Below are 12,675 nucleotides of genomic sequence, written 5' to 3' on the forward strand. Positions count from 1 at the left end.
GGTTGTTAGCTAAATAGCTGGCTGACCCGACAAAGTCGCTCTGATGCTTAAGTTAGTACTGTATTATGGTTGCGAACTAAAAGCTTGAGTGCTAGAGTGCTAGCTAGTGAGCAAATAATCGTGCGTGCCTCCCTTGTGTCGTTGGGGTTGGCGCCTTTATATAGACATTGTTTGGTGTGGGCCTCATGCACCATACTTGAGATTTCTGGGAGGTTGTGCCTAACCGGTCTGAGATCCTCGAAGGTAACCGCCATGCACGTTGACCATCCTCCAGAATATCCAGTACGTGGGGCAACTTTCGAGAAACCTGGGAGTGTCGGGATACGCATGCCAAATTTGTCGGCGAGCGCATCTCACAGGTCACCGCTTAGTCCTCAGTTAGGTCGGTAAGCCCTCGAGGGGGGTCGTTCCTCATGTCAAGGTCACTTCGGCCAGTGATGAGGTGCTACAGGTCGGCCTTGGACAAGGTGCTGCAAGTTGACCTAAGTTGTGGTTGAGGTCGCCAGTTCGGTGACAGAGGTAGGTCGCCAAGTTGGGGTGAAGACAAACTACGATCTGGAACTCCAAATCATCGCTTAGATGGCATCTAGGTGTCATCCAGCTATTCCAATATGTCATGTGTCACAATGTCATTGGAGGGCCAAATCCGCCCTCATCATATAGAAACGTACAAAACCCTTCACCATTCACATTGGTGAACACTAAGGAATTAAATATCAATACGATACGTCCGATATGAGGCGTATCGTATTGGTATCGGATTAGGGCGATACAAGATACATTATGAATGGAAATGTATCTTGTAATCGCACGTATAGAATCGATACGAGTGCGTATCGGCCGGAATTGCATTATACCGGTCGATACGCACCGATATCGATCGATATGCAATGTTTTTGATTAAAAATTCAAATTCTACACCAATAGAGTGATTTGAACACGAGACACTGCACGCGTAGCACGAGAGCCTTAAGCTCTCCGAAAAACGACTTGGCCATGCCATGCTTTATGATATTTAACGAAATAACAAAATTTTATTAACGCCTATCCAAATAAATAATCAGTATTTTATGTTTAACAACCTTAATTAAAAATTAAAATAAATAATATTTAAAATTTATATTTTATAAACAAATGGAATAAATAATATATTAATTCTATATTTACATTAAAAGTACAAAAAAAGTATTTCTATCAAAAGATGATTTTAATCTCAAGAAATTTATACAAATAAAATATTAATAGTAGAATAATTACCTTACTATTTGAAATTTATAAATTTGCACATGATATATATATATTACAAATTTTATATATTTTATAATTATTAATTAATATTTTAATTTACATTAAATGACAACATATTTATTATTTATGAAAAATAAAAAATTGTTTACAAAATATTCAAAAATAAAATATTGAATTGAATTTATCAAATCCATTAATCTACATTTATATGAAAAATTGATTTTTAATTTAACAAAAATTATACAAATAAAAATTTTAATAATGAAATAATTATTTTAATAATTAAAAATTATGAATTTGCATATGACATATATCTTAGAAATTTTGACCAATTTTATATATTTTAAGTTAAATTATATATCTTTATAAATTATTAAATGATAATTTAATTTATATTTGAGAATTTAATATTTGGTTAACTTTTTTGTTAATGTTAAAATGTAAAAACAATAAAATAGGAAATAATTGATATAATAGTTATGATAAATATAATAAGTCCATCTTGGACTCTTAATTAATGCATTGTATGATATATTTTTATGTACACTTTATTATATATTTATACATTATTTATGGCTGTTTGACCATAAATTTAGTGTTATTAGTGTATTTATGAAATTTACATATGTTTTCCTAGTGTATCCAAGTTTTTCATACATTTCATCTATATCCATACGTTTCCAAAGAGTATCCGTATCTGTATCCAAGTTGTCCGATACGATACTCGATACCGATACTTTAATCCTTGATGAACATCATTTGAAATACCAAATATTTGTTATTTGAAAATTACAAATTTATAGAAACCTAAAATCTACAAAACCCTTCACCATTCACATTGGTGACCACCCCTTATATCTTCGACCTCCTATCCAGAATCCCTCATTCCATTCAACCTACTCATTCCAAAATACATGTTTTAAAACCATGAAGAGTTTATATAGCATTACCTTCTCTTCTCCTGCTCAAACAAACAAGGTCGATGTTGGTTTGGATATCTCCTAATCAAAGGAAAGAAATCTTCCCCCTTGTCAAGCGAACAATGTACAAGAGGTTTGGAGTTGCACAACGCTTGTGCCCTAGATTTCCTCCAATCCCTCTTTGAACAATGATTTCCTTCTGTATACGAATATATTCTCCCCTCTCTTTGTCCAAAAGTATTCTTCTTCGTCATAAGGTTCTCTATTAGTAGTTTTCTTATAGAACTAGTGAGGCTACACAAAATGGGGAGTAGCTCTACCCCAAGAGTCAAAGAAACAAATCTCTGGGATGACACCTAAACAAATCTCACAAAATGCATTCGGGAAATTGACGCTTGAGCTGAAAACGGACGAGTAGATGATGCAATCAATAATGATGATTTCCAATCTCCATGGGGGCTTCACCTTCCCTTTGAGACATTTGATCATGAGCTTTGAGTCGTCTTCAATTTTGACAAGGGAGTCCTTAAAATTTAAAACAATGTTAATGGCCTCCAAAGTAGCCCAGGCTTTAGCCTGGTTTATCAAAGAGTAACCAATAGAATAAGATTTGAGGTCCAAAACTGAACCCAGAAGGTCTCTAACAATGCACCCAACAGACCAACCATCTGGCCAACAAGAAGCATCAAAGTTGACCTTGATGGACCTAGGGATGGTTTTTCGCCAACCAATAAAATTTCACTCTTTTGAAGCTTCATTGGGCATAATTATGAAACAACTTTAATTTCATTCCAATAAGAAAAAGATCTATCAATAATAATTAGGGCCTGAGAAGATTTATTGTTAAAACATTTATCATTTTTGTTCTTCCAAACAAATCAAAGCAGAATTGCAAGCTTTTCCTTAACAAATTGATCATTATTAATAATTCGGCTATTCAAGACTTTTGACCACCAACTGTTAATCGAGGTATTAGTGCTCCATGGGGTCCGTAGCAAGGAATCCACACTAAGCCATATTTGTTTAGTATTAGAACAATTAATAAATAAATAATGTGAGTTCTCTACCACTCCACAAAACTTGCAATTAGGATTAAGGTTTAATCCCCTAGAAATGAGATCACTTTTAGTCGATAGCTTGGCATTAAACAACAAGAAAAAGAGCACTTTAATTTTATGGGGTATCTTAAGCTTCCAGAAAGTCCTTTGAACATCAACGAAATTGTCATTTTCTCTATTACAAAGACACTCTTCAGTGTATGCTAAGAACTTACCATATGGAGAAACTTCCAAACAATCCTATCCTTTGAATTGTTAGTGGGGAATTAAATTGGTTTTATACATTGCTAAACATTATTTGGAACTAAAGACCTAATAAGGTCCTCCTTCCAAATGTTTCTTCCATGATCAATAACACTACTCACATGTAATCAAAATTGGAGACAGCCCTCTGGATTTACAACATCTAAAATAGGAGAATTGCCTGCCAAAGAGTCTTTCTAGAATCTGGTAGGTTTCCCATCACCTATCCTCCAACCTAGGCCTCTCTTGAGAAGATCCCTAGAAGCAAGAATACATCTCCAAGCCCAAGAGATCCACTCTTAGGCTCAACATCCATAAAGTTCATTCTATTTAAGTACTTGGAACTGACCACCTTCACCAACAGATTCTCCTTATTAGAGATAACTTTCCACCCTAACTTAGCTAAAGGGGCCTTATTTACCCATTTCAGATTTTTCAGACCCTTACCACTAAAGCTTTGGCCATACACATTCTCTTCCAGTTTACAAGATGAACATGGTTTTGACTTCTAGAGTTGGACCAGATAAAGTCCCTTTGGGCTTTTCCCAAATCACTAATGACAGTATTAGGGATTTTGAAAGACTGCATCACAAATTTGGTAGTCATTGATGTTGTAGAAATAATAAGAGTAAATTTTCCAGCAAGAGAAAGATAATTTTTTTCCACCCAGCCAGTTTACTAGATATTTTTTCACTGAGAGATTTAAACACTTCCTTAGACACTCTCCCATCAATTATAGGGGCTCCAAGATTACTTTTAATTTTTTTTTTCAGAGGGATTTTAAGAATTTTGGACATGATTTTTTGGAGTCTAATAGGAATATTTTTGGAAAAAGAGAGAAGAGGTTTTGTGTAATTTGGCAGTTGGCCAGAAGCTAATGCAAATTTATCAAGAATATTTGTAATTATAAGGCAATCATTAATATATGTTTTAGCAAAAATAAAACAATCATCCACAAATTGCAAGATAGGGATGGTGGGGCCACCTTTAGAAGCTTTGCAACCAATAAGCTTGTCGCCATTATTGCCCTCCTTTTTCCATACAACTAGTGAGGGCCTCAACACAAAGGACAAAAATATATGGGGAGAGAGGATTCCCTTGCTTGATGCCCCTAGTAGCTCTCACCACATTTTTGTGGGAGCCATTAATAAGAATTTGGTAGGAAGCAGTTTTTATGCATTCCATAACCCATTCAATCCATTTGTTGTGAAAATCAAACTTCTCTAATATTTTTTCAATAAAATCCCATTCTAATCTATTATAGGCCCATCTCCATATCAATTTTGCAAGCTATGATTCCAAATTTACCCTTTTTGTTTTTCATAGTATGCATCATCTCATGAACATTGTCAATATTATCTGAAAAGGCTTGATCTGGTTAACAAGAATTTTAAAGATGAGATTATAGACCACATTACAAAGACTTAATGGTTTTTAGTTATTAACCTCTTTAGGGTTATCTATTTTAGGGATAAGAGTGATAAAAGTTTTATTTAGGTTATGATTCATTCTCCTTGAATGAAAGAAGGCCTTGATAGTCTTGCAAATAGTATTTCCAATAATATTCCAAAATTTCTTAAGAAAACAAAACATTTAGACCATCCAGCCCTGGGGCTTTTAAGTCCTTCATGGAAGTCAGGGTATTATAGATTTCCTCATTTGCTACCGCTTTACTTAAATTACTATTGATTTCCTCAGATGCTCTATAATTAATATTGGCAATGAAGTTTCAACATCTCTTACCCCATCAGATTTGAGTCCACCCTAAACTTTTTTTTTACAGAATAATTCTTTAGTTAAATTCTCATCATCAATCCAAATATCACTATCATCCTTAATCCTACCAATTTTATTTTTATTTCTTCAAATTGTAACAATAGTATGGAATTTTTTTTTATTTCTTCATGGATTAGGGTGTTATTTAGGAGCTTTTGGAGAGCACTTTCATGGTTCAATAGAATTATATTGTTAGTGTCCTCCTCCAATTTTTGCTGGATATAGAAAAGAATCTTTATGATGTCCTCTTTCTTTTTTTCTAATGTCCCCAAAATGGATTTTGTCCAAAGCTTTAGTTCTCTAACCAAATTATCTCTTTCTTTTTTTGCTAAATTGATAGGCTTTAGTCCCATTTACTTCTAAATCTCAAGATTTTTTAATAACTTCATTGATATTCAAGTTAAGGCACAACATAGCCTCAAACCTAAATGGTTTGGGGCTAGCTAGTACTATTGTGAAAACTGGTATCCAGGACAAGGAACTGAATGTAACATTGATACTCCCATTTCTTCTTGAATTTGATTCTAAGTGGTGAAATCAATACTATATTCTAAAATTTAGTTGCTACATTTGATTCTTTATATTGCTTTTCAACTTCTTTAGAATTTTGTGATATTTTTTAATTTTTAAAATAAGAAATTAAGTATGGGGCTCTGTAAGCAGCTCACCCAGTTAAGGAACTGAATGTAACATGGCATCTTTTTAACACAAGTCCATGCATTGCACAGGTCTTTTCTAGTTTTTTCTAAAACGAGAGAAGATTATTCAAGAGTTGAAAAGCATAGTTAAATTTGTTGTCAAAACCAGAGAGTGGGGGCTAATGCATGCTAAACTTAGTAGCAACTTGTCCAAGCTAAAATCTGCTGCATGGGGTTCAAACATTGTAAAAGGCTTCTTTGCATATAAGAGATGCAAATCACATACAACAGTCCTGAACAAGAGGATTTGGGGAAGAAGGAGATGCAAATCACAAAACAACAAATAAAATCTGCATTTTAGTAGTTTTGTCAATTTAAACTACTAAAAAGAATAAATGAGAGTAGAGTTTTCATGTTTACCAAAAAAAAAAAAATAGTGCATTGGAAAATACACCCGAATAAAACTCGTTCATTAGCTCTTTCAAAAGATTAGTGCATGTAGGGGCACAAAAATCAAGGCAATCCCCCCTTGACAGAGTCCTGCACTAATTAGTCAAAGAATAAGAAGCAATCCCCCCCCTTGACAGAGACACAAAAATCAAAATCTTAGCAAAGAGGCCCCTCTGTTGAAGTGTTTGGATCCTTTTGAAGCTATAGTTATAGGTATATTTTAGCCATTTCTAGTGAAGAAACACCTCCCTGATGTCTTCTCCGAAGGTAGCCATTCTGGTTTATCAAAAAGTGAGAAACAGGTATGTGGATAAGTTTTAACAAATTGAGTTACCAGATGAGCAGGTCGATTAACTGTATGGTTTACATAAAAGAAAAAAGACAGGATGGAGCTGAAGAACTAAAGGCTTAATAGCTGAAAGTAAATGCAGACACTGCAAAGGAACAGAAGCAGAATTGTTCATCGCCTGAATGATGGAGAATGCATCTGAACAGGTAACCACATCATGCCAATTATACTTCTTAGCTTCAAGCAGTACTCCTTGGTGTATTGCTTCAAGTTCAGGATGTAAGTGATCTGGAGACAACCAAATACAACCAAAGGTCAATTGGGTAGAGGATATAATACCCTCATCCGTAAGAAAGAATACAAGTAACAGAAGATTTCATAGTTACTACCCAAGGTAAAATTAAACCACAGTATCATGCGGCAAAGTAGGAACAACATTAGCTTGGATGGAATTCATTTTTTGAAATAAATTGTTTATATGCTGAAGAACCCACTTAATGGAAATTTCATGGTTTTTGAAACATTTTTCATTTCGAGCAAACTACACATAAATAGCATACAAAAGCAATCCAAAATAACTTTTGAATGGTAAACTGCTTATCTGGGAGGTGAGAGATGAAATTATGGAAGGAATCAACAATGGGATCCTGGAAAGTAATTAATATGAGAATATAACTACCATCTGGGAGATCCGAAAGGAATTGCAGACACAAAAATACAGGATCCAAATAAGTGATTAATAGTTTCAGCTGGAGCCCCACATAAACAAGAAGATTGCTCATGATTAGTTAAAAAGAAATCCTTAGTTTTATCTGGAATAAACCCTTGAATGGTTCTCCAAATAAAAAGCTTAATTCTATATATGGGGTACAGGTAGTTTCCAAATCCGCTTATAGCAAATTTTTTGAAGCTAAGCAGTGAAAACCCCGGCCTTTAGAATCCTTGAGCTAAATCAAGGAGATTTGAGTGTCTGCTGGAAAAAAAACATTAGTTGCCAGAATGCTGTTAATGGCATCATCTGAAAAGAATTAGATAACAGCTCTAGATTCCAGTAACCTTGATCATTTACCAAATTTCTGATTCTAACTTGTAATAATTGAGCAAGTAAGGGTTGAGGAGAGAAATAATAGGGTTGCATTTGGTTGCAATGCATATAAATTTGCATTGATGCAAAACTATGACAATGTAAATGATTTCAGTGGAAATTGCGATCTATTTTTGTTTCTATTTTTAACTTATTTTGTTTGATTGCAGTACAAATGAAGTAAATTAAGATATGAAGCCGAATAAAGTAAAACCCAAAACAAAATTAAACGACAGTTTGCAATTTTATTCATTTGCACTCCCATGCGTTTTTACTGGTGCAAATAAAATTGCACTGCGTCCAGACACACAGGAGGGATTGAACGAATAAAGGCCGGATAAGAAGGATTAACAAGATACCCCACCTCTTGAAGATAATTGTTGAGGGAGAGGGGCAATAGATTTCCAAATGGAGGAGTCATTGGTCTTGATCCAATACTGCACATATTCTCCATTAATAAAGTAATTGTTATCAATTGAAAAAAGAACATGTGGTAGATGACTGATAGCATTCATATGTGAAGTTGATTGATGGACTACTAAGAGTCAGCAAAGTCCTGAAATTTAAGGGTCCGTTTGGTTTACAGTTGGAATTGGAATCAGAATCAAAATTTTTTGAATCAGAGTCTGAATGGGTCTATTCTCATAGTCTATTTGGTTCAGACAGGAATGAGAATGAAAATTGAATAAGCAGGAATGAGATTTTATTCCCAAAGGAGGGGCAGTAAATGGTCATTTCCTCAAATGGGAGAATGCTATTCCAACAGAAATGGGAACGGGATTCCGATACCATTCAACCAAACAGTTGAAATTCTGATTTCGATTCCAAACCTTGAACCAAATGGGGCCTAAAATCTCCAAAAGTTTGGGGAACCAGGGAGGGGGGGGGAGGTATTTGTCAAAGTTGATGGGGGATGTGACACTACCCCCAAGTGTAGGTAGAATTGTCAATTGGTTGGGTTTACTCAACAGAACTGAACCGATTGAGTTTATTATGTTGGTTTGGTTTGGGTTGGATCAATTCTTGCTGTTTCAAATCAATTCAAACCTGAATTGATTATATAGTTAATAATATATAAAAGCCTCTTGATTTTATTGTAATTTTGTTATATTTTATGTTCTGAAAATATATATTTCATAGATTTATATAAGATAATTTTGATTAAAAACACTTATTTTATCAGTATAATCAAAGTTATCTAATCGGATCAAACGTGATTTTCCCTGGGATAATTTTATATCATTATGGAATCGATTAATAATCGGTCTGAGACTAATACAACATGTCCCGAACCAGACTTAACCCATTTACAACTAGATTATTGTTGGCTATTTGAACCATGACTTATAAATCTAAACCCGGGAACTATTCAGGCAATTGGTTCTATTTTACCTTAAATTTGATCTCTAGCAAAAAAAACTGTTAAACCAGTTCATGACCCATTAATCCAGGCAATCGAATCGTTGACCTGTCGATTCATTCAATAGTTTTTGTTCGTTTTTTATTTTTTAAAATTTTTTATCAAATGGTCCATCCATTTAAATTGAATGGTAAAACTGTCGATTTAAAAACCAGTGGCCAAAACGGTTCCAAAAATCCTGACCGGGTGAAGGATCGACCATTCCGACCGGTCGGATGAATATAGGATTAAAAACATCACTTCTGAATACTTGACTTGGAGAACAAGCAGGGGAGCAAGCCAGGTACCCGTGTGCACAAAAGCATCAAATAGCGAAGCCTTGATTTCATTATTTTCGATCAAACCCATTAACAAGAGAAGAACCACATCAGTTGCGGGTGAGGATTGCAAACTCTGAATAGCAAATTGAAATCTAAATCCTAACATTTCCGACCTGGGATTCATTCTGCAATTTTGTGCCCTAACATCTTTAAATTCCCCTTACAATGCTCCTTCATTTCCCCTTTCTTGTTCTTTGTTTCTCTTTCGATTCTTTGGTGATTCTTTTTCTTTAATCGGGAAACCATGAGAAGATTTCATGGGTTTCTCTAAGTATTGAAATTTAACCCTTTTCTTCTAATTAGTTTGTTTTGTTAGCAGTGGTTGATAAAGGAAAATGTCTCGGAGGTATGACAGCCGTACAACGATCTTCTCTCCGGAAGGTCGTCTCTATCAAGTGGAATACGCGATGGAGGCCATTGGAAATGCAGGGACTGCGATTGGGGTATTATCCAAGGACGGAGTGGTTTTGGTTGGTGAAAAGAAGGTGACATCGAAGCTCCTGCAGACCTCGAAATCCACGGAGAAGATGTACAAGATCGATGATCATGTTGCCTGTGCAGTTGCTGGAATAATGTCCGATGCCAATATTCTAATTAACACTGCTAGGGTCCAAGCCCAGCGCTATACTTATGGTTACCAAGAGCCGATGCCCGTGGAACAGCTGGTTCAATCTCTCTGCGATACTAAGCAAGGCTACACGCAGTTTGGTGGGCTCCGTCCGTTCGGTGTCTCGTTTCTGTTTGCCGGTTGGGATAAAAATTTCGGTTTCCAGCTGTATACGAGTGACCCAAGTGGGAACTATGGTGGTTGGAAGGCTGCTGCAATTGGGGCGAACAACCAGGCGGCGCAATCGATGCTTAAGCAGGATTATAAGGACGATATCACGAGGGAAGAAGCTGTTCATCTTGCTCTGAAGGTTCTTAGTAAGACAATGGACAGTACAAGCCTTACTTCTGATAAGCTCGAACTAGCTGAGGTCTTTCTGTCGCCTTCTGGAAAGGTGAAGTACCAGGTCTGCTCATCCGAGTCGCTCAGTAAGTTGTTGGTGAAGTCCGGAGTGACCCAACCAGCCGCAGAAACTTCTTGAGTTTCTTGTCATAACCTACTGTATTTTGATATATCTGAATTTCAGGACATATTTGGGGTAATACATGTGCTGAATTGCATAGTTCATTGGAAATGGGTCTATCGTAGGCATGGAACTGTGGGAGCATTGTTGTTAATCTTTTGATATAGACTATCCTCTGAAATCAATTCTGCTGTTACAGTTTTAATTTTTGAACACTTGAAGTTTATTATTTGGTTATTAAACTTTTTGTTTAAGAAATATCTTTTTTATGTGTTACATGAAAAGAGTAGAATGTCCAATGTGCAATATCTGTTCTTCCATATTTATAGGCATGTTTTAGAGTTGAATATTTGATTGACGCAGTTGCCTTCATAACGCTCTCTTCTTTTGCATGTCAGTGCAATTCCTTGTAACTTGGTTTAGCCATCTTATAGCTTGTCTTTTTTCCAACTTTAGAATTTCAGGTTCCTAATATTTGATAATTTTATAGCAATATTGCTATGTTCAGCTTCAACATTGATCGGTAGCTAGAGCATCTGACCGCTGAAGATAAAATTTGAGCACTCTGGATGCTGCGGTCTCTCTAGCATGTGCTAAACTTTGCAATTTAAGGATTTGCACATATGCCAAGTATTGATTGTTGATAGTATTCATCAACAGTGTCAGCATACAAAAACATTTGGGAATTTCAGGTGTAATCTTATTTACCAAACAATCTATGAAGGTACTCTCTTTCTAGATTTGTTCATCTGATGACAGAGAGTAGGAATGGTCATACCATTTAGTTAATTGACCCATTAACTGATCCTTTTTTGCTTCCTCAAGTTTATACCATGTGGTACAACATGAGGGGCTTGTGAAGCTGATATTTTGTAGTGGATAGAAAATGAAGGCTTGCTTTGTATTTATATTAGCAATCTTATATATTTATATATAAAAACAATCTTTTGTCTCTATAAGAGATACTGATTCTGGTATGTTGTGCGGTCAATTTTTGGTAAACCTGTTGAAATAGCAAGAGTTCTATGGTTATCGGAGTTTTATCTTTTAGTGTTTTGATCTATGTTAATGCTTAGGTGAATCTATCATTTTTTTTATCAGTAACAAAATTAAATGCATTTATTGCTTATTAGAAAATATTTACAAATCAGGAAACATAAAAGAAATGGGACCAAACTCATCCAATGGCCAGTCAACTGGCTGGCCCCCATTGTACCCGTCAATGTTTTTCCATAACCACAGAACCACTTACCTGCTAATGTTACTTCCTATATTACCTGGATATGTCAAGGACATGACTGGAAATGTATCGGATATAATATTTACACCAAAAACTGAAGTATACAACAGGATACAGCACCCTTTTATCAGTATTTGGGTATCATAGGTTGCTTCTCTATTAATCCCTTCCTAGCCAATGAATCTACTACTGAATTAGCAGATCTTGGTATCCCTTAAAGAGAAGGCAAATCCACCATTCCATCCATAATAGGCTATGGATGGAAATTCTAAGAAAAGTTTATAAAAGAATAAGAAGACATTGTAGAAGGTCAATCAATTATTCCATCAGCAAGCCTGACCCTACTTCAATGGTCATATCCTATGACCTATATATCTTACCCTCCAATTAAGAACTTTGTGCTGTTTGGAGATCAAGGGTCTTTGTGGATATTAAACATTTGAAGGCTAAAATTGGTTGGACATAGAGACCTTATCATGGATTATTTTTGGGGGAGGGGGGAGGGTGTTCAGTGGCTGCAAAAGTATTCAATTAATGAGAAAATTATGTAACAAATGTGTAAATAGGTAGGTAATATACAGAGCTCCAGGGCTAACAAAATAGAATCTAGGATTTCCAACTGATCAAGTTAGTTTCCCTGTATGTATTATTCTCTCTGCCAAAAGCTCAACCCTTGTGACAGTTTGTCTAGCAACACTATTATTTTTTTGATCAGCAAAAGTTGCATCTCAACCATCTAGCTGCCACTTGTCTCTAGCAGAGCTATCATCATCATCATTGTCATCTAACCCTTGTCTCAACTATATGGAGTTGGAGTTGGCTACACGTATCCTGTTTTTCTGTTCTTTTCTGTTCAGTGTCATAGCCTTCATTAAGGGGGCGTTCTGTAGTGTGGATGAGAAATCGGTGAGTGTTGACT

At 35.5% G+C, this 12,675-nt stretch overlaps 1 protein-coding gene across 2 annotated transcripts; it reads left to right on the forward strand.

The window, feature by feature from the left end:
* Window positions 1-9,363: 9,363 nt before the first annotated feature.
* LOC104601560 (proteasome subunit alpha type-4) lies at window positions 9,364-10,792 on the forward strand. 2 transcript variants are annotated; one of them, XM_010264933.3, is made up of 2 exons: window positions 9,364-9,503; window positions 9,766-10,792. In XM_010264933.3, exon 2 carries the CDS (start codon window positions 9,782-9,784, stop codon window positions 10,532-10,534), a length of 753 nt encoding a protein of 250 aa, XP_010263235.1. In that variant the 5' UTR covers window positions 9,364-9,503; window positions 9,766-9,781; the 3' UTR covers window positions 10,535-10,792. The 2 variants fall into 2 exon arrangements, with proteins under 2 accessions (XP_010263235.1, XP_010263236.1); XM_010264934.3 differs by having other exon boundaries at window positions 9,366-9,503; window positions 9,750-10,792.
* Window positions 10,793-12,675: the final 1,883 nt, after the last annotated feature.

Source organism: Nelumbo nucifera, chromosome 8 (genome assembly GCF_055504915.1).
Source record: "Nelumbo nucifera cultivar China Antique chromosome 8, China Antique-T2T, whole genome shotgun sequence".
Classification (NCBI taxonomy): Eukaryota; Viridiplantae; Streptophyta; class Magnoliopsida; order Proteales; family Nelumbonaceae; genus Nelumbo; species Nelumbo nucifera.

What these genes read in the sequence shown, in the direction of transcription:
- LOC104601560 (XM_010264933.3), top strand. Translation starts at nt 9,782, where the DNA reads ATGTCTCGGAGGTATGACAGCCGTACAACGATCTTCTCTCCGGAAGGT.